Genomic DNA, 22,305 nt, shown 5'->3' with positions numbered 1-22,305 from the left:
CCCCTGCGGCATCTCCAGCCGAGAACAGTCCGAGGCATTGTCTTACCTAATTATGGCGGATGGACTTCTTTTTGTTTCCCATTCGGCATGCCTGTCTGATTCTCTTTTTGCCCGACCGCTAGCTCCGACAACGTTGAAGTGTGCTAATTAGAAAAGAAATGGTCCTAGTAATTATGTCAACTCTTATTAACGGCGATGACAATGAGCAATATTATTTTTACTCAATGTTTTGTGTAGGAGACCCTGCTTCCAATGCTCATTAAAAAGAAAACATGCCCCGATAGCCGAGAAAGTACTCCCACGTCGGAGCTCCTTACATGTCCACAGCAGAGAGGTGCTGCACTCTGTGGAGTGGCAGAGGCATGAAGTTATTGCCCTAATTAAAAGAAGTTGAACAGTCTCTAAAAACTTTTGCATCACTACAGTTGGCTCCTTTGGCTGCAAACGTAATCAAGTCACAGGAGACTTAAATTCTTAAAAAAAAAAAAAAAAAAAAAGCAAAGATCTTTTCATTTTAATAGTTTATTAAATAATTTCACAAACTGAAAAAAAGTTTCATGTTCAAAAGTATGAATAATTAGGGAACATTTAATCAAGGTAGATCTACAAGTCAGAGAGAAATCCAGAGAAAAGCAACAACTTTCAAAAAAAAAGAAAAAGATTATTTAGAGAACAGCAGTTGTACAGAGGAGTCTGATGAGAAGACATCAGCAATGTTAGTGAGCATTTTGCTCTATTTAATCAGAATGCAGTCCTTGAACTTGACTGTGAATGTCTGAACATGTTCATAGCGTACTGGTGAATGCAACGACTGCAATCACTGTGAAATCCAAACAAAAAGATAAATCACTTCTTGGGCTTCTCCAAGATGTTTAGGAACTTTCCTCTGGTCATTTCTCTGGCTGGAAAACAAGAAAACACATATTTTAGATAAACTACAGCACAGTGTCAGAGACCTTTCAACAGTCTTCTTAGTAAGTTGTTAAAATCAGAAACAAATCAGTCTTGTGCAACACTTGGTTACAGCTCTAACAACTTCAGAAAAGCTTGTTAGTAATGCACAGCATGTATTTAATATCTCCAGTGTCACATCGGGAGGCAATTTATACAAACATCTGTTCATCCAGGACATGAAAATCAACATAAAATTGAGACGTAACTACCAAAGAGTCTTGTGATTACAAAATTGTTGGCTCGCTGTAGTGAGGTACAGGTACTTAGACCTATGCATGTATAAAAGTATTAATGTGTATGTGATTTAAGAAGCAAAAATGATTACAGGTTATGAATAGTGACAGACACTAACAGAAACATAATACTCATTCAAGTATTAAGATGAATAATTGAGTGAGTGAAGGCTTCATTGTTAGGGTTGCGCAATGAACTTAGTAGTTGCCAGCCTAGAGGTCCCATTGATAAATGTACAGGGCTGTGACAGGTCATCCTCCCCAAGAAATATTACATTATTCAGACAAGATGCACACTGTCCTAAAAAACTATGAGTTGCTAGTTTAGTTAAAACTCTGGATACAACTGTTTTAAATCTGTTGGTTTTCTTCCCTTTTTTCTTATAATTTAACTCTGTGGAAGCTGATGCTTCAGATGAGAAGAAATTTAAACATAATACACAGTGAGTGCAGCAGCCTCACTTGCTATTAAAATGTTATGTTATTAAGGGGCGGCCAATCAGAAAGAAGGGGAGAATTGAGGAAAGAAGAGAAGAGCCCAGTAAGGAGGATTATTTTCAACTCTGAAAATAGAATAAAATGTGAAAATTAAAAAAAAAAGAGGTGGAAAAGAGCATAATAGATCCTTCTATATTGTATCTACAGGAGATGAGTCTTCATACCGTTTAGATTTTCCATTATAACAGAGTGTAAGCTATTTAATTTGAAATGTGTATAATGAACAGCAATTTTATCACATCCACACACTAATAAAAGACCAACCCTACCAACACAGTCGCTTACTGTCACTATAGCACCAGATAAAGAAATGTATTCAAGTGGGATTCAGTGAACAAGGTTTTGCCAGCATCTTGGCACCGAGTCTTGAAAGATGAATGCTGAAGATCCTTTGTTAAAATGGCTTTCTCTGGGAGACCAATCATTGCTGAGGCTTTTCTATCAAAGACAAACCCGAGTGTGAATATAGAGACTACAGACAGTTTCCTGCAGCATCATCATAAACCCCACAGAGGCACCTTCTTGGTACAGTAATGACTCTACTCGAGATAAGAAGACGATCAGCCTCTCTGCTTCAACTACAGATTTTAAAAAGCACAAAGCTTAGATCGCCTTCTTTACTGTTACAAATGTTGTACATCAGACAAATAAATGATGACAGAGCAGCAGACAGCACTTATTTTAAATGGGCTTTAAGCACAAAGTCGCCCACCTTCATAACGCCTGTTTGGTGTCTGCGTGTGCTGGTGCAGAGGGGCCCCGCCTCCTCTGTCCAATGTGGCTAATGAAAAAGCCAGGGCAGTTAGTAATTTAGATGAGTTGCCCAGGGTGGAATGATAATGGTGCATCTGGGCGTGGGGGCCATGTCACCTTGAGGTGTCCATCATTAGGTTGAAGATGATGCTAACTGGAATGGGATGGGTTCATTTTCCAATTTTCCATCTCTTCAAATCACCCTAAACGGAGTCATCAACGGACCTCTGGCCACGCATAGGATTCTTTAGATTGAAGTGAAGCCATCAAAATTAGGCAAGGGAAAGCAATTACACTGGGATGACCCTTAAACTGGCAGAAAGATGGTGTCACTATTATTTGAAGCAGCATCAGAAGGAACGGTAAAAGGGCAGCAGTTAATATTTGCATTTTTAACATGAAATGCTTCTCTCCTTCTTATTATCAATTTCTCCAACCCGTGACGAGCTCAACCTGTAAAACAGATCAAAGATAGCAGTGCCTCTCCTGAGATTACGCGCCCTGCTGAATGTCTCATTAATTACGGTTCACTTCAGCCTCCCCTTTCTCAGATAGAAACTCAAATATCTAATATCATAACATTAAAGACATTAAAGTTATGAAATAGTAATGTGGGATTTATTTTCATAAAACGAGAAGTGCTGGCAGCGTGCGGGGCTCTGTGTGTTAGTGATAAAGTTTTTAAAAAATGCAAAGCGAGAACAAACTGTAACTAAATATACTGTCACTGTCTGCAGACAGACCACAGGCTCTGTCCAGCTGAAACTGAAAGTACCTTAACCTAAAAGATAACAAAAGCCAGTATGATGTTTGAAAAAAGTTAACAAAATCTGAGAATATCCACAAAAACTGTCTGTATTTTTTCTCTTTTTATTTCTCTGTCATTTTTTCTCTTATTTTTGGTTCCAAACAGCTTAACACTCCTCATATGTTTTAACAATGCAGTAGCCCAAGCAGTTTCATAAAAATCCTCTATTAAAACAAGTTCTAAAAGTATTTTTAAGACTTTAGTTGAAGCTTTTTGCATCTGCAGTATAAAACAAGAGAGCTACTACTACTATTGCTATTATTTTAAAGGATTTGGCTCTTTTGCATCAGCAATGTTACTCTGCAATTCCACTGAAAATTTACAGCACTGTTACAGCTGCAGCCTCCAGCATGCTTCTGTAATATACTCATGTACAGAATTTTTATAAATGCTCAGAGATATGACAGCTACAATGTACAGAAAAAACAGCAACGTAGTAGAGTCTATGGCCTTAAATGCGGTGCAGCATTCTGCTGTTCATGCAACAGGGATAATAAAAATTATGCCTATTTGTGGAGTGATGATATATTCAAGTAAAGTACAAAATCTCTCAGTCACACAGTTCAATTCAATTTTATTTTTTAGCGCCAACATACAACAAGAGTGACCTGAACGTAATGACATTACAATATTAGAGAGTAAACTCCAACAATCAGATATAAGCGAGCACTTGGTGACAGTGAGAAGGAAGAACTCCCTTTTAACAGGAAGAGACCTCCATCAGAACAAGGTTCAGGACAGAGCAGCCAGATGCCATGACTGGTTGGGGGTTGAGGGGAAAGACAAGACAAAAACTATTGCAAGGGAAGATATATGTTAACAGCTGTCTGCAGTGGTTATCTAGTTAGTGCACAATAATCACACTTTTTATTGCAGGACTGAGTAGACTAGACATAAATAAAATTTTGAAGAGAGCCTTTGTCTTCTCCCATTCAGACTGCATTTGCACGTCAATGGCTGTGTCCCAATTCAGGGTCTGCAGCCTTAAAGGCCGCATTTTAAGGCCGATTATGTCACAGCGACGCGACGAAGGCTGTCCCAATTCAAGGGCTGCTCGAAATGCGGCCCTCAAATGCGTCCTTCATTTCCCTGAATTTTAAGGACGTGGCAGTGTAGACTTCGTGACCCAACGTATCCCAGAATGCATAGCGCGGCGCTGGGTGTGGATAATTTTGCCGGAAAAAAACGGCGGATGAGGGGCGGCCGAAGAGTAAACTTTAAACTTTAAGTAAGTACTGAATATTATGTCACTTATTTATGTGCAAATGTTTAATAACGAAGAACATTAAAACATTCCTGTTGGCCACATGTCTGCAAAGTTATGTGACGTTAGTGACGTTTGTACTAACTTGGTTTTACAGCCTTTACTTTAAAATATACGCCGTTCAATAGCTGAGCTTAATCTCACAGAGAATGATCAAAGCTCATGTAGGAACAAACAAATGAACAAAAGATTTTGTCCTTCATTTCTGTCAAACACAGCTGTATGACACGTTTCCAGCTGTTAGTATCATGGTTGCTAGGCAACCTGGGCAGCGCAACGGAGGCTAGAGCGTCCCATTTCACAAGCCTCGCACTTCCGGCCTTAGCGGTCTTTAAGTACGCGGCCCTTGTGGGCCGTTAAGGCTGCAGACCCTGAATTGGGATACAGCCAGTGTTTTCTACTTCGTATCCATGTTCTCTTTTCCCTGTAACTCATTTTGGATTTGAGCCCAGCATCCATGTTTACAAAGTATAGACGGACCAAAGTGGTACCCTCACAACCCAAAAATCACACATAGATTGCCATATACTGTAAACACACTCAGACGAAATTATGTATCTCAGATAAAATGTAACAATAAGTGGTTGATCTTAATTACAATGTTTATTTTGCTGGATCTGTCTTTTCGAGATTTTCTATGACTGATCAAAAGAGACTCCAATAGCTGTTCATTTTTGGAAAATAAACAAAAGAGCATTACTACAGAAAACCTGACTCACTCAAAAGCTTGCTGACCAACGCACACAAACACATACACACAGGCTTTGTCATACACCCGAAGAGATCAGATCAATACTGATTAGGGAGACTTAGAGATTTGTTTAGTTGATTAGAAAGGTCAATCACTAATTTTGCACTAAGTTAATCAGCATCTTGTTACGACTACCATCCATACTAAATGGCACCTCATGGATTCTGCAGGCCATCGCCTTGTCCTGTTGATTTGTTACCATCTAATTATCATTTAGCCCTAATGGCCACAGATTCCATCATCATATGTTATGGTAGGTTATCAAACACAGCCACAACATACAATATATTTCAATTTTACCTAAATTAAACATTCCCCTTGGCTTGATTTGCAAATTTAAAAAAAATAATAAGAAATTGTACCTTATCAGCCCCATACCCTCTGGATGTGGATTTTGGCTCTGATTTGGTCCACTGAAACAATGGAGATTAACCTATATCTGCAAGCGGCTAAGTATGCCAGGAAATATGCCCTTTGAAGTATCAGAGCCTGCACTGTTGCAACCCAAATGTTGCTGCAATTTTCTGCTCCACACTGGTAAATCATCCTCACTTGCCAAATCCCATGTGGACGAAAGGAAAATGCAGAGGAAACGCAGTGGTGTAACATCTCACTTTCCTCTCATTTACAACAAGTGATCTGCGTGCCATTGTAACAGCCCCCCTCCTACCAATCCCCTGTGTATAAAATGAGAGTAATCATCACTTTGCCCAACCCAAATCCCCCCCCCCCCCCCCACCACCACCCAAATGACATGCTCCCAGTGAGCTCCCCGATGCCTGTTAGAAGCCAGGACCGATGACCACCTGGGTTAACTGAAGTCGCAGACCCCAAGTCTGACGGACCCGATTCACTTTCATTAAGCGTTAAGAGGACTTATCTGACCCTCAATGACCATCGCCGAGAGGTGCTCAGCTATTACGGGGTGTAAGCTTTATTTAATGGATTTAACATCCACTTTCACTGCCCTTGTCCCCAGGGATGAGGGAGACACAGAGGAAATGACACACACAAACACTCAAGCATGGAAGGACTTGGAGGCACACATATTCATCCAACGCACCCGCTGAACACCCCCGCCTTGCTACACATACACCTGACGCTCATGTTTGTGTTCAAAATTCAATTACCCACTTATTGATACTTCACAGGGATATTTAAGATGCAGACACGAGCTGTGATTTCCCAGGGGAGCCACTGGTTCCTCTTTATGTCCCAACCGAGAGAGGCCCACCCCTCCTCCTCCTCCACCTCCAATGCATTTTCGCCCGGCTGACACACACACACACACACACACACACACACACACACACACACACACACACACACACACACACACACACACACACACCAAAACAAACACATCTGCACCTCCCAACCCCTGCCCCAGCCTATGCCTGTTCAAGAGGTGTCCTTATTAATAGGCAATCAGTCAAAAATCATTCATTAAAAAGCCTAAAAGGTTTTACACCCGCACTATGATTAGCTGGGAAAGAAAATCCAATGAATTCCTAATGCCTTTATGGAAATGAGGTGTCATTTCCGATCTGCTCAGGGAGGCAGCAGCAGGCAGGCAGGACTGAGGAGCAGTGAGTATGTGTGTTTGTGTGTTAGCTCTGCCTCTCTCACACAGCCCCAACACTGATTCTTGTATAAGATATGACGAAGCTCTGTCAGATACAGCTGCAACATGCTTACCATGGAAGGAGATGCTCATGTCAGCCTTTTGCAATATGTCTGTTGAACTACTTAAGAGTTTTCAAGATGATGAATGATGACGTGTATAATTATTAGTGCTAGTTATGAAATAAAACCCATCCATATTTTAGCAATGCCTGTGCGGGAGCCAATTTCAGAAAGCTAATAACAGAAAGCCTACAGGTACTAAGTGCTTAAGATGATTAAGAAGGTAAGAATTGAACCATCCTAGATGCTTATTTTACTTTCAGCACACATGAGGTGCCACTGTGAATGAGATGCACCACAATGCTGCCATTCATTCTAACTATGAGACCAAAGAAAAGCAGGGGACAGGTAAAAAGGCTAGCACAGGGAACTAGCAGAGGTTAGGAGGAGGAGGAAGAGTGGTAGCGGTGGTGGGGAGGTATCCTCTGTTCCTCATTCAGCTGTTGTCAGCTGAGGTACTTCATAACCACCCGCCCTGCGGTCAGCCCGCCCTGATGGATTGATGGAGGCACATTAGCACTAGTGGGGCCCAGTGAATGCAATCATATTCAGCAGCGGCATGCTTCTAATAGGCCGGAGATTGATCCTAAGGGTGTGGAGGAGGTGGTGGTGGATGAAGCCCCATTAGGAGCTGTCAAAGCAGGGTGACCTTCAGTCTCACCTTCACACAAGAAGATGCAACAGAGTTGGCCGGGGTATGTGCTGGGTGGCATCATGGCAGGAGAGAGGTAACGCAGGGTGCAACAGAAGCCACGACATATGATTGCACACCCAGAAGGCAACGAGTCGTGTCGTTTTTCTTTTTTTGGAATCGAATTATAAGTGATATTTTTCCTTACAATTTTTATAACAATGTGGAGATGACAAAATTATTTTGATTAGTTCTAGCGCCTGGCAAAATTTTGAGGGAGGAAAATATATTTAGGGTTAACTTTAAAACTTTAAAAGGGTGCATGTTCTGAATATATTATAGTAACCACTGCTGAGAAACATCTGATGTCACTGTTATAAGTTCATGAAAACACTCAACAACCACAACAACAACAAATTTTCTGTTGTTCTGTGTAATATGAATCTTCAATAACAACAACTAATGACACATTCTAGGGAAGACATGTTAAATGGCAGTCAGTTGAGGCCACAAGTGTGAGAGTGCAAAATCCCACCAGCTCCAGCAGCCGTGTTACCAGTCGTGTCAGTAGCTGAGGCCCTTCAGTGCATCCCAAAGGAACACTCAGCTTTCAATTACCTCCAATAACAGCACTTATCAGAGTCCTCAGCTTTCCCTAGAGACCACAGGCTTGATGCCCACGCTCAGTGGCCCACGACAGGGGTATTCATCATGGGGCGGAGTAACAGATGGGGCCTGAGGAATAGGCACGCGCCAAACCCTCTGGGACTAACTGGGCCAGCATCACACAGCCCTTTTTTAGGGTTGCTTGTGGGAGGAGGCTGTGTCCTTATCCCCCTCATATCCATGTTACATACATATGTACAAATATTAGAAAAAGCAAAAACCTACACTAATTCTGCTTAAGCGCATTCTAGGAAAAGGGACATTTCTGGTTCAAATCTCCTTTCTCACTGCAGTATGGTGGGCGGGTTTTCACTACTTGATTGTGCTCTGCCATTAACCAGCTCCAACTTTAATGGTCCACATGTTGAAGGGGGGAGGGCAGTAAATCCTGTCCTCTGCCCTCGCTCTGCCATGCCTCTGCGGAGTATGTTTACGGGTACTGAAGAGTGCACAAACATGATGAAAAAGTAGCTGAGATTTACAAGGCCTCCCCTGACAGCCCGGAAAAGGAGAAAATTAAACCAGAGAGCATTAAACAGGCACCGATTACAGGGCTGCTCTGACACCAATAATAACCGTCATTGCGTCCCGTCATCCCGGGGTACATGACATGATTGCAAAGCCTGCAGTCCTGCACCTATGACAGCTAACATCTTTATACCAGCCAGATTACATGCTTCTCCTGGTTTAGGCAAAGGCTGGGAGATCAGACATTTTTCAACTAAATAGATTTTAAAGTTATGGCTTATGCAACTAAAGCACAGGCACCCTGTTAATATTTATGTACCGACAGACATTTGTAGATGAGAGCATTGTAGCAAATCTTTGCCATTAAAATCACTCAACCATCTAAAAATCTCACATTGTTAGACAGTTGAACATGTGCTGCTTTCAAATTTTTATCAAAGCCTATCCATATTATTTTTTGCATTATTTGGCTCAGATTGTCTTTATTGACTCTTACAAAGTACTGCACTTCTAGTGTAATTGAGCCAAAATCTGACCATTTTGCCCTTAGGTGGTAATTTAATTGAGTTAGCAAACTTTCCATGTATATTTGTAAGCATAAAAAAATGCTAAGGTTGTATTGCCATGACAGGGGTATATCACAGTTTTTCACCACTTGCATGCTTCTAAACTGGAAAAATTAAAACCGATTTTTCTCTTCGGGAAATATGAGCACTTAGCTACATCTCTCTAATCCACACTCCACAAGGATTATGACAATGGTGGCACTGGGGGAATGGATTAAAAATAGATTTTGCATCCATCAAATGCTTAGGCATTTGTCTCCTCTGGGCGTACTTTTCTTTCTTACCATTCAAGTTTACCAATATTACCCTAAATACGGTATTTAAGGCGTTGAGGTCAACATGCTTGCTGTTAGACACAAGCTTTGGGAGTTGAAGTTACATTTTCATTTTTTTTTCTGTCTTTGGACAAAAGCATACAGGCCCACGTGAACTTAAATCTATTAGGATTTCTCAGTGTTATGATTCTTAAAGATGCTGGGAAGTTACTTCTTCCAGACAGAGAAGCAAAACCCAAGAGAGGCCTATGAGCACCATCTAGTGGTAACATGTGACCACATCCTTTTCGCACTCTCAGTGATTTTAAAGGTATAAAGGCTGGATTATCTGTACACTGGCATGTGTGTGCTGTTTGTGTACTTACACTCCTCTAAGCCCAGTTGGTATGCTAGATTCTGAAGTCCTTTGACCTTCTCCATCAGGTTGGCTGTGGTCAGGCTACCCAGCTCTACAGAAGGATAACAAGACCCATAATAAAAGCGCTAACCTAACTTCAGCAAAATGTTAACCATTTTGACAGGATTATATATTAAGTCTGCTTCTGTCCACCAGTCTTTCTGTTTAACACCAACTGTAACAAGTAAATTGAAAAATCTGTCTGGAAAAAACCCCATAATTTTAGCTATTTGGACCAACCTTTCAACATTTCAATATCCTCACTCTCCAGATCTGACATCCATTTTGGAGGTGAATTGCAGATGGGCTGTGATAAAGAGTTACAGATCACACATCATGAAGTGTGACAAGCCTATTTATGTTTCTAATGTGTAACTCAAACTCAGCCATATTAAATCTAACTCACAGTTTTACAAGATGCAGCAAATTCTGCGACTCCAGGCACTGTATGAGAGATCAGAGAATAATAAAGTTTATGCATAATAAAAGCTACGGTAACCAGTCACATAGGAGCAGGAGATAAACTTACACTGCTCTGGCCACAAGTCTGGTGACGCTCTATCCAACTTCTCAAAACTCAGCAATGACGACTCAAAATCATCACCTATCAAGACAAAGAAAACAAATTAGAGCCAGTAGATTTATGTTCCTACTGTAACCATGAGGGACGAACTGTGGGCGACGAATACAAGAATGACATTGTGGATGCAAGTGGCAAAATGATGCTTCAGCGTTTTCTTAGAGCTAATATTCCTCTGCATCAGAAGGAGCCACCTCAGGCATCTGACGAGCTAGGCACTAAATAGATGGATGGATTTTTACAGAGTAAAAACATCTTTATAAAAAAAAAAAATCTTTCACCCAGTGACAGTTGTGATAGGGTCCATTCTCCCTGCAACACTGAATAATCCTGAATAAGTGGTTTTTAGATACTTGTTAAACTGTAGCCAGCAGGGTTTAAGTGTCTCTGTTATGAGGAGGGAATTTTGTCAGCATGATTCGGGTTCACTTGTTCAGAAAAACATGGGTCTCCTAAAATCAATACATAGCTGTGTTTAATAATCACCTTTATCATATAATTAAAAACAATTCTATTTTGATTATAGAATAACAATGGTCCCATCTATATCAGATTCTATGGTACTCACAGTCACTAAACCTTATTTTGGACTGATAAGTCACAAGGCGCTCCATTAAAAAATAACAGATAAGGATCTATGTTTAGCAAGAATGGTGTTTCAGTGAAATTACAGGGATGTAATAGCCTTAAGAATTAACATAGAATTAAGTTGTCTATGTATACTTACAGCATGTCACAATTATATAAAAAGTGGAAAATGCTGGGCTGTTTACCAGCTTTCCAACAATGTATTTCACAAACTTTCACAAACACTGATTGACTGTGCACCATTATCTGCTCAGCAGTAACATGACCTGCACACAGTATCAGAATCAGAATCAGAATACTTTATTGATCCCTGGGGGAAATTATTTTTTGTTACAGTGCTCCATTTTAAACCAACATTAAGACAAGACAGACAATACGCTAACTAAGAATAGTACAATATATACATATATATACATACATACATACATAAGTCACTTATAAATAAATATTTGGAAAAGAAACATGTGTAGTTGTAGCAGCAAACAGTGTGTTAAGTGGATGCGTTGTACAGGGAGATGGCCACAGGCAGGAATGATTTCCTGTGTCGTTCAGTGGTGCTTTTCGGTAATCTCAGTCTCTCACTGAACGAGCTCCTGTGACTGACCAACATGTCATGGAGTCGGTGGGAGGTGTTATCCAACATTGTCTTTATCTTGGACAGCATCCGCCTCTCCGACACCACCTTGAGGGAGTCCAGCTCCATCCCCACAACATTGCTGGCCTTACGGATCAGTTTATTAAGTCTGTTGGCATCTGCGACCCTCAGCCTGCTCCCCCAGCATGCAACAGCATAGAGGATCGCACTGGCCACCACAGACTCATAGAAAATCCTCAGCATTTTCTGGCAGATGTTGAAGGACCTCAGTCGCCTCAAAAAATAGAGACGACTCTGGCCCTTCCTGTAAAGTGCTGTGGTGTTTTTAGCCCAGTCCAGTCCAGTAGTGACAATACAGGCAGAAAATTGGGTCAGAGCCAATCTGTTGGGCAAATTGTGTGATAACACCTTATTTTAACAGCCTTGGGCATCTTCTTCCATGTTTAATGTCATGTACAGTACAGTGCAAAAGTCTTGAGCCACCCATCATTTCTTTGCATTTTCCTTCCACTGAGCCAGACTTTGACCAGTGTTGGCTAGTAGTTTTTCTTTGGCCATTTGTTACTTTCCCCCTTATTTTCCACCTTATGATTAATAGCTGACCATTTTCAGAGGATTGTTTGTCAAACCACTTAACACTGATTTATGAATTCATTCAAGCATACAAAAGCACTAAACTCAAGAGGTATTAGGCACTTTGTTACTAGCAGCCAATTGCAAAACATAATTTTCTCTAATTTCTTCAGTTGAATCTACAAAGAAATGACAAATATAACACGGACTGAAAATATAAAATAGCATTTCGCACATCAAGGAACCCAAAGAGCTATTACCCCCAAACCTGGCATATTTACAGAATGCAATGTGCATCTGAGGAAAATGTCAAAGTATGTCAAATTACACAAAGACTAGATTGGATGGATTGCAATGTTAAATTTTGGGTCAAATTACTCTCAATTTGTATGGATGAAATCACGAGAGAGGTACAACAGTGAGTGTCTACAGTCATCTGTAAAACACACGGTGCTTTACTGTTAAACATACAAGATGATCAATTTCAAGTACACAGCTTCCAGTAATAAGAATAACGAGATGTACAACACAGAAAAAAAACGTTGGGAAAAAAAAGAAGAAAGCAATACAACCAAAACAAAAACATTACACTTGTTATGAAACTGGTCTAAGGAGGGATGATTTAACCTGTTAGTAGTACAGCAGTAACTAACAGCTAATATTTTAGCTAGCAGGATGCACAGCTTCAGCTCTGCGAGTCAGACTACACGAAAGAATTCAAGCTTGCTACCCGCTCTTCTTCCCCATTTACTGGACCGAACACCGGGGCTAGTGAGGGCTTTAGCCAACGGAAAAACATGTCCAAACAGCAAAAATACGGCACTAACATGCGTATTCTGTCGTCTGTGGGTCTTCAAATAAAACAGGATTATAGTTCTTAACGGTTTAATGTGCTTAAAGATCTCAATTTTACATTTTATACACAGCGTCGCAGGGTAAAGAATTAGAATTTACCTCCATTTGGAGACGCCATCTTCACAATAATCACGTGATAAACGACAGCCAATGGCAGCGGCAGCAGCAGCTCTGACAGTTGACGAGTGTATGTGGTGTACTTCAGAAACACGCCACCAGGCGGCCCGCCGGTTTATTGTTATATCCAGCATTAAGTTCAAGTCAGAAAAAAATAGAACGAACATTAAGTAACTGACGGTTATATTTGGGTCGGGGTGACTTCGGTTCCTACATTTAAACTAACAATATAACTTTGGGAGCACAGGAATATGTTTATACACCTGCAACCAAAGCAATGTATTATATTATATGTAATTCTTTTCAAGGGGACCAATATCAAGCTGTTGCAGTGTTACTTTTTATGTTTTTACATGGATATTACTGGAATGATCTTTTGAACTCTATGACTTTTATCAGATTTCTAAACATTTCTGAGCTTTTGGGGATATCTCAAGTAGTCAATCATATTTTAATTATCAACACTGAAAATACCATGTCTAGTAAAGACATGCTTCATGTTATTGTACAGAACATAAAAACAATTTAAAGGTTTCCTTCAACTTCAAAAATGTAGAAAACTTTACATGTATAGATACAGAATGCAGTATCACTGTTTATTGATCACATTAAAATGTAAACAGAGTCGGTAATAGTCTTACATAGTATAAAAATAGTGTGTAACACACAGCACTAATGGCTAAATACAGTACCAAAATACTAAGTAATGAGTAAAATCAGAAAATCCCTAATCAAAATACAGTCTAATAGTTTCTAACTGTACAAAATTTAAAAACGAAAATCAGGGAGATGTAGCATTTAAACCTTTAAAACTTACTTTTTAAAAACTTTTTCCTTTCAGGCACTTTAGCTTATTGTTTTTAATTACAGTACACGTTAAATCTAGGAACAGAAGTTGTGATGTTAGTTAAGGCCTCTCAGAGACAAAGTTAAGATTCCCACTTACACCACAATCGGGCTTTCACATTGCATTGAGTTAGGTCTGCCTTAACAAGCATTCTTCATGCATGATAGACAACGTCAGGTGCAAATGCTGTGACACAAATACTAAGACACGTAGAATTTCAGTCAGTACCTTTTAAGAATCACTTCTTTGTGCAAACACTACTCTGTCAGTTTTAAGTCCCTTATACTCAGAACAGGTGCAAGTCACATCATTAGTGTCATCTTCCTGCAAAGCAGACTAGAACTCCCAGGAGTCCATCCACTTCAGATCAGCCATGGCGCTGCCCGGCTCGTGTGCTAGTGGACCCGTCATGCCATAGGACAGCGGATGAAACAGGTAGAAACTGACAGACAGTGAATGGATCAAAGTCAGTTACACTAAGTAGATGAAATACTTCCATTCTTGTGCTAAAATGGGCTATGAGATCTAAAGTCACAGCAGCAAGAAGTTCAGTGTAATTATTCTTTTAATATTTAGTAAGAATTAGCAGAGAAGCTTCTTTCTGAGAGCCAGATGAGAAGGTTGTAATCCTATTAGAATATCTGTATGATAGTCCATCCAAACTTGAAAACTGTATTAAATCTACATGATATACATGACAATATATAGCATATTAAGAGCACCTGCTTCCTTTAACTTAAATGATTTATCAATCATGATGGGCTGTAGGTATTAATCTTGTCATTAACTCTCAACAAAACAATAACAATCCTTTAATAATTCATAATCTTTTCATCCACAGCAAACAGAGTCTGCTACAAGAACTTCATGGCTAATTAAACCATTAGGACCATCAAGAGCATCAATCAAAGTATAAAACAATAGTTGGACTATCATAAGGAACTACATTATGTAGCAGATACCTCACAGTAATGATAGGCTGTTTCTGACAGTGTTAAGAACAAGCTGATTCTTCATAGTACTCAGCTCACCTGTAAAGAATACTAAACAGAAGCAGCAGCTGCCCAGCTCGCTGGAACCAATAGGAATAAGGTGGGTGGAGTAGAAGGTCAGCACTTCTGAAAAGGATGTCTAACGTCAGTCCTGGAGGAAAAAAATACAATTATTTAACCAAAATTGCAAAAACTGTCTGTCAAGTATGCAAAACTGAGATAACTGTGTCCTAAACACTGTCGACTCTAATGCAAGCCATTAAGTGAAGTAAGCTGTAAGTGAAGTATTGGCGACACTTTCACCCACCAAACCTGCTGAAAAAAGGTTCTTATGTGTGGCTTCTACTTCACTTCTGTACCCCTGCACTCCCCTCTACACGTTATAGTTGGAATACAGAAATCCAGCACAGTTTGGTACCTGTTAACATGCTGCTGAAGAGCATTGCAGGGAAGTAGTGGTGAAAGTAGAGGATACGACCCATGGTAAAAAAAGGTGCATAATGCAGGAGCCAACCGAGCATCAGCAGTCCACCTCCTCTCACAAGCACAAGAGAATGCTCTGAATCACAGGACAATAACGCTTTACTTAAAGTCACGATGCAAACACATACTGTTAAGGCACCATTATTTACCATACCTATTCTTTGTTGGCCCAATGAAAAACCTCTTTGGGTGGCTATGGAAGCCACCGCCACCATGGTGAGATACAACCCCAAACTGGCCAGATTTATCCACCACACCACCTGAAAACCATTTTCACCATGAGGACACTGATCTGCTGGTTAAATGAGATTGTAAGCATAAAACTTAAAAACAAACTTACAGGGTTCCCCAGCAGGTAAACGCGGTACTCTGTCGCATTTACTCCTGAAAACCTCAAGCCCTTCACGGAAAGAAATTACATGAAGTTAAAAGATATTTAAAAAATAATTTTATTTATTTATATTTAAAGCACCTGGTAGTTGATTGGCCAGTGCCAAGGTTTGGAATTCATCTCATTGTCTTTGGGTTTTAAGCCACTATTTCCCTAAAAGACAATAAAATAAAATGAAAAAAAAATGAAGATGCACTTTCTTTTAAAGCAGATGAGCTTATTTATTCTCTTATTATTACTTACTCTAAACATAACAATATGGGACTCCAGTAAGATTTCCAGAAAATTGGGCTTCAGCACAGACAGACTAATGTTGGGTACTGCCAGAACACACAATACACAACATGTTAGCTGCTGTCTGACATCAAGAAGTGCAAACACAAAATAGGAATGAATGAATTAATCATACATTTTGGATTAATATGGTCCTCAATGTTCCACTGAGAGCTTGGGGTCTCCTTCAAGTAGGGACTACAGGTCACCTCTATTTGTTCCCAGCCCCTAAACAGAAACAACACTTGTAGTGCGTTTTGATCGGTTGTGTACAAAGTCATCTCAAATTTAAAAGTATGCTCGTTTTACCACTTTGGAAGAGTTTTGCCAGAGGAGTAAAGCACACAGCCGGTAGCTCGATGTAGAAAGCGAACTTTGCTGCGCAGCACCTTTACTGGGTCACCCTTCCGACCTCCGCACACCTCCACCTGCCACAGGTCATTGGCGTCCCCTGTGCCATTCTAAGAACAGACCAAAAATAATTTTAGTGTTGGGGTACAGAACACCCATAAAACCCCAAAACAGAATATGCAATAAATCTGTCGAGTCCAACTGAATCTGTATTTTTAGTGCAGATGTTATGTTAAAGCCTTCCTTACAATGCCATAACCTGTAACCTGGAAGTGCTTCTTGGTCAGAGGCGCCTCATGGAGGTGACTGTGAAGGTTACGAGTTGTCCTGAAAGAAAAACACACACACAAAGAGATTTGGGATAGAACTGAGACTGAATCACTTTAAATAAAATGTGCATTTTTCTTGTCACTCATAATACTTACTCTTTATGCTCCAGTCGAACGATATCACCATGGCGAACAAGATCAGGGTTGCCAGATTGAGCTTATTAAAAAAACAAAACCCCAAAACAATAGATATGAACAATAAAACAACAACTCTTTATCCCAGCTGGATTTTAACATTGTATTTGGCAACATTGTTAAATATATCAACGTCAGTTCCTCACAATTATTATCTTGTTGTCTGTGAACCACCCACAAGTTGTTGTAGTCCTTATGGAGGTAGGCTGTCACCTGTAAGCAAAGAAATTATAAGAAAACAAAGTTTAAAAAAACAAAGAAACTACAAATATAAATATATAAAATATTTCAGTTTTCAACAAGTAGCCTGACCTGCTGCTGCCTTGCGCCAACTCCTTCTGGGTATAAGTGCCAATGAGAGTGCAAATAACCTCCAGCAATACGGAGGTTTTTTATCGTAACGGTAGAGCCAAATGCCAGGTCTGCATGAGAAAATCAACAAATCATAGGATCACTACCATCGTCAGAAAATGTAAATTAATAAATTAAACTTTTTTTTGTTATGTCTCACATAACCACATAATGCACACAATCAAAAAAATTTTAAATAGCTAAGAGACTTAATAAAGTCCAATTATTTTACTGTTAAACAATTAATTTGCATTTAATAATATTTATATTATAATAATAATAATAATGGATTGGATGTATATAGCGCTTTTCAAGGCACCCAAAGCGCTTTACAACACCACTATTCATTCACTCTCACATTCACACACTGGTGGAGGCAGCTACAGTTGTAGCCACAGCTGCCCTGGGGCAGACTGACAGAAGCGAGGCTGCCATATCGCGCCATCGGCCCCTCTGGCCAACACCAGTAGGCAAGTAGGGTAAAGTGTCTTGCCCAAGGACACAACGGCCAGGACAGAGAGCCCAGGGATCGAACCGGCAACCTTCCGGTTACAGATGCGATTCCCAACCCCCTGAGCCACGGTCGCCCCAATCTGTAATCTTACAGAACATATTTCTTTATATTTTGCTTCGAAGGAGCAAGACTTTGTTGCAATGCAGTTCCTTATTTTAAAAGTGCTCTTCTAAAAGTCTTTCTTTGGATATCGGCTGCTTTTTCACTCAGTTTCAGTCCAGTCCTCGTCTCTGATCACAGCAATATTTTTTGTCTGTTAAGCCACTTAAGAATCAATTTTAAATTGTTTCTTTAGGCACACTGTTAGTAGAACTCTGGTACAATAACATGCCATTTGTTTCCATTTATTTAGCAAAGATAACACAATTTGACAGGCACAAAATTATTGCACCAAGGTGATTCCCAAAGTAAAAGTGGAAAACCTGGCATACATCATGTGAAGTGTGCCGTAAAAATAATTGAGGAAACTGGACAAGTGGAGGACAAAAGAAGAAATGCCAGGTCTAAAAACTAACTGTAGGAGAGCAACAGCATCTAAAAGTCATGTCCTTAAGAAATGCATTTAGTCAAAGCTGTTAGGTTTGCTTTTGCACTGATCCTGAGAATGAGACCGATCTGTCTTCCCACAGCCTTTCCCGAAACCAAACCATACAGTTAGAGGAAAGCACAAAATGAAAACAGAACTTATCAGTGAGAGAAACAGAACCCAAATTGCTGTCTCCAAGTCTTCTGTGATTTATGCCACCGCAAATATCACAAACATAAATTTGTGTGATGCAATGTAGTATTGCAACGGCTTCGACTTTGTAATACAGACTCGGACTGCGTTCTACAAACAAATGATCAAACAATTAGTAAATAATGATTAGTAATCAATATATCATTTGACATTTACGGTAAATAACTATTAACAATTGCTGAATTAACGATAGATTTCCCATTTATCAGCAACAGTTGATGTCAAGGTGTTACATCATGGAAACAAGTAAAATAATTACATTTATTCAGAGTGTCTATTGAAATGTTTTGAAAAGTAACAAGTGGTCCTTGCACCAACCGCTTAAGGGATTAAACCCTTGATAGTGAAATCCTTATAAAACTTTCCCAGGACAGTAAAATGTAAGCAAATCTTTCAGCCCATCTGGCTATCATATTAGAGGAATGTCTACGTTTCTCTTTGACCTCTTTTTCCACTTTCTGAGTAGCGTTTAAGTAAACACAGCTGCAGTGACATTTGGTTTTATTTAGAGCTCTGTTTGCAACTCACACTCAGGCATAGATGCATTGTGTAGGTTGTTCCCAATTAGACGAGACTGAAAGGCCGAACTGAAGAAACCATCTCCTGGTCCACTGGCAAGAAAAAAAACATAATGATTACTCACATAATACGGTGAATGTCAACATATGTGTACTTATTAAACACCCATTCTCACCTTTTGTTCAGCACAACAAAGTGGACAGCAAATATTGTAACATAGAGGATGACGGGAAGCAGGATGAGTGCAAAAGCCCGAGCAAGAAAGTGCTTTGCAATGTCCACCTGGTGCCAGGAAACATGAAGAAAAGGGCGGTCAAACCTCCAATAACCACTAACGATATCGGCACCAGTAAGCTTAGTAATATCCTGCTGTTTACCAGCGAGAGACTCATATCTCCCAGAAGTCTCCATAGGTCCCAGATTGTGTTCAGTCCCACCAGGATGATGACAAACAGACCCACAAACTTTACCCCCAAAGCCCCAGCAAGGTTTATACCAGTAAGTACCAACCAAAGCCACCAGGAGGCACTGAAGGACCTGGAAAAAGAAGAAAGAAAAGAAAAGATTCAGTAGGGAAGAAGGAAAGTAGTTAATATTATTAACAGGCCATAGTGAACCTTTCACCTTTGACAAACAGATTCTATTGGTGTCCTACCTATATCTCTGCTGGTTGAATTTCACCATACTCAGCACTGCTGCCATGATGAAAAACATGAGTATAGGGTCTAACAGGATGTACTGGGAGATGGTGATGCAGCCAGTGTCTGTCAGAAAGGTGTTGAACATATTGATTCACCTCAACATACACAGTAATCAAAGGAGGTATCAGCTGAAAAGGAAGACGATGACCGGGATGGAAAATCATTTTTAAGTCACTCTGAGTCAGAGTCATAGTGTAGTCATTTCTTCACTGCTTACATACTGTTCGTATGTGTAAGAAATCCATAGCAACTTTCATCATAAGACAATTAAATGATGATTTACCAAATATGAGCAAGGTAGCAGCGATGATAGCAGCGGTGCAGGAGTTAGACAGCTCCAGCACTATAAGGTAGGCAAAGATGGGGAGGAAGGAGCCCAGCGTGGCGCAAAACTGCAGGAAAGGAGGAAGAACAAACAAATCAGCACCTTAAATTCATTTCTTAGGTATTTCTTACATTTGTCTATTAAAACTGTATCGGCAATCAATTAGGAAATTCCATGTCGACTGCATACATGCTTCCAGTCTGACAATCTCTGAGACATTTCTTCATAAAGAAACTACCAATTGTGAGCTTTCTAATATTTTAAGTTTGCATATAAAATATACATATTTTGTGATGAAGTTAGGGGCATTATACATTTTCCCCAAACTAATTTTTTAAATATTTACATTTTTCTTTATAAGCACAGCCCCAGAGGGTACATTTCAATACTTGTGAAATTGACAGACTTTATGAAAAAGAGCATACATTTAGTATGGTGGTTAGCAATACCTCACAGAAAGAACGTTGGGTTCAAATCGACCATCCTACTGGGACCTTTCTGAGTGGAGTTTGCATGTTTTCCAGGTACTTTGGCTTCCTCCCACAATCCAGAAAGATACAGTTTGTGGGGTTAGGTTAACTGGTGATTACGCAGAAAATGCACTTCAGAAAAGGCCCCTGGGATCAGCACAAAAAGTCTTTTTTTGTATTAACATGCAAACTAATTTCAATTCAATTCAATAAAAATTTAATTTAGCAGATTTACTGTTAAGAATCATATCATAAACCAGGATTTTTTAATCAGGGAAATCAGAGAGTGTCAGACAGGGAATTCTTATATTTGGTCAATTCATGTTTTGACCCAAAAAGCAGTTTTCCAAGTGTGACAAGCAGCATACCCCTCTCATCCCCCAGTAGTTTTGGTTTTCATATTTATCTCCTGGCTTTATGAAAGGAAAGGTGCCATCGTAGCCACTCATGTAACCAGCCAGCCCTATCAGCATCTGCAACAGAGTGTCAAAGGTCAACAGGTACGGGACTGAAGAGCCTTGCATGAAGACAGACCAAAGACATACTCTGCCATCTCACCTTCCCAAGAGGAGGGTGGACATCAAAGAAGAAGGTCCTGTTGATGTAGTAGCTCCCCATTTTTCCAAAGTGAGTCTCATCCCAGCTGAAAGACCCAAATCACTCATCTTGTAAACAAGACTCAAAGTAAGCATTGCTTCATGGAGTAAATGTCACTCACCACACATGAGGGGGCTCAGTTATCATGTAGAGGCGTGTAGAAAAAGACAGCCCTGCCACCAGCATTAGCAGCACTTTGCTTGGAGACTCAATGCTTTCTCGAGCCAAAAACTGACCAGATGGTCCGTTTGAGGACTGTGTGTCACCTCCTGCTAAGTGTCCAGCAGTTTGACTGTTCTTGTCCTTGGACACAGGAGTGAATGTGGTCTGAAAGCTCTTTTCTGGTGTGGGGCATGTTTTCCTGTTCCGTAGTGCTAAGGTGTTCCACTTTGGAGTGCATTCTGCTTTTGCCATTAGGAAAATAATCCTCTAATACAAACGACTAGATCCCTTTCCCACCAGGTAAATCAGTATTTGGGTGATACTACCTAACCATATGATATGTGGTGATACCTAACTGCGCTGTCAGGGGGCGAGGAGCTAGACTCAGCACGGATATAAATAGGAAGAAACGTTTGAACAGCTAGCAGCACTTCTCAAAGCTGTGTGTCAAAACAGGCGATACAGACAGTGAACGTCACACCTACTCTACTCAACAAATTACAACACATGATATCAGTTACACTGCCCCCAACTTAATGACAAATTTCTTCAATAACCCCCCTCTCTAACTTTCTAGCTAAGTACGCCGCTGGTCCAATGGCGACATTTAGAACGATATTAGCTAGGAGCTAACAGTCTACAATTACTGCTTAATTAATCAGTGGTTTTACATTAGGAGGAGCCCGGCACCTTACGGGAGGTTGTAGCTCGAGTCAATGAAACACGTTTGAGACACGCTGGCTTCTAGGAGATGTATTTCTGTGTAATACATCCACGTATTTATGTGGACGATGGATGATGAAAGAATAAACTAAATTTCCCAAAATCCTTCTTCTTCTTCTTCTTCTTCTTCTTCTTCAGTCAAGTT

The 22,305-nt window shown here is 40.1% G+C and overlaps 2 protein-coding genes across 3 annotated transcripts; both read right to left on the bottom strand.

Moving 5' to 3' along the window:
• Nucleotides 1-506: 506 nt before the first annotated feature.
• On the bottom strand, nt 507-13,337 carry lin52 (lin-52 DREAM MuvB core complex component). The gene is made up of 6 exons (XM_026153004.2): nt 13,241-13,337; nt 10,480-10,554; nt 10,357-10,394; nt 10,191-10,257; nt 9,919-10,002; nt 507-902 (listed from the first exon to the last, which is right to left on the bottom strand). Exons 1-6 carry the CDS (start codon nt 13,257-13,259, stop codon nt 847-849), a joined length of 339 nt encoding a protein of 112 aa, XP_026008789.2. The 5' UTR covers nt 13,260-13,337; the 3' UTR covers nt 507-846.
• Nucleotides 13,338-13,840: 503 nt separating this feature from the next.
• On the bottom strand, nt 13,841-21,835 carry pomt2 (protein-O-mannosyltransferase 2). Of its 2 annotated transcripts, none has more exons than XM_026152161.2 (21): nt 21,397-21,835; nt 21,237-21,321; nt 21,047-21,151; nt 20,167-20,275; nt 19,838-19,946; nt 19,560-19,719; nt 19,358-19,464; nt 19,192-19,274; nt 17,372-17,481; nt 17,206-17,272; nt 17,021-17,081; nt 16,844-16,922; nt 16,554-16,705; nt 16,381-16,472; nt 16,215-16,291; nt 16,053-16,124; nt 15,921-15,980; nt 15,735-15,840; nt 15,516-15,656; nt 15,137-15,248; nt 13,841-14,547 (listed from the first exon to the last, which is right to left on the bottom strand). In XM_026152161.2, the coding sequence occupies exons 1-21, from the start codon at nt 21,687-21,689 to the stop codon at nt 14,442-14,444; spliced, it is 2,286 nt and encodes a 761-aa protein (XP_026007946.1). In that variant the 5' UTR covers nt 21,690-21,835; the 3' UTR covers nt 13,841-14,441. The 2 variants fall into 2 exon arrangements, with proteins under 2 accessions (XP_026007946.1, XP_080150120.1); XM_080293994.1 differs by having other exon boundaries at nt 15,516-15,632.
• Between the last annotated feature and the right edge of the window lie 470 nt (nt 21,836-22,305).

Source organism: Astatotilapia calliptera, chromosome 19 (genome assembly GCF_964374335.1).
Source record: "Astatotilapia calliptera chromosome 19, fAstCal68.1, whole genome shotgun sequence".
Taxonomy (NCBI): domain Eukaryota; kingdom Metazoa; phylum Chordata; class Actinopteri; order Cichliformes; family Cichlidae; genus Astatotilapia; species Astatotilapia calliptera.
This window is presented reverse-complemented; position numbering and strand designations above follow the sequence as displayed.

What these genes read in the sequence shown, in the direction of transcription:
- lin52 (XM_026153004.2), bottom strand. An exon ending in GGATATTGAAATGTTGAAAG is followed by an intron (nt 10,003 to 10,190) that starts GTTGGTCCAAAT and finishes ATCCTTCTGTAG; the next exon opens with AGCTGGGTAGCCTGACCACA. An exon ending in CCAACTGGGCTTAGAGGAGT is followed by an intron (nt 903 to 9,918) that starts GTAAGTACACAA and finishes CTTGTTTTCCAG; the next exon opens with CCAGAGAAATGACCAGAGGA.
- pomt2 (XM_026152161.2), bottom strand. Translation starts at nt 21,689, where the DNA reads ATGGCAAAAGCAGAATGCACTCCAAAGTGGAACACCTTAGCACTACGG. An exon ending in GGACCATATTAATCCAAAAT is followed by an intron (nt 16,292 to 16,380) that starts GTATGATTAATT and finishes GTGTTCTGGCAG; the next exon opens with TACCCAACATTAGTCTGTCT. An exon ending in ATTGGGCCAACAAAGAATAG is followed by an intron (nt 15,657 to 15,734) that starts GTATGGTAAATA and finishes CCTGTGATTCAG; the next exon opens with AGCATTCTCTTGTGCTTGTG.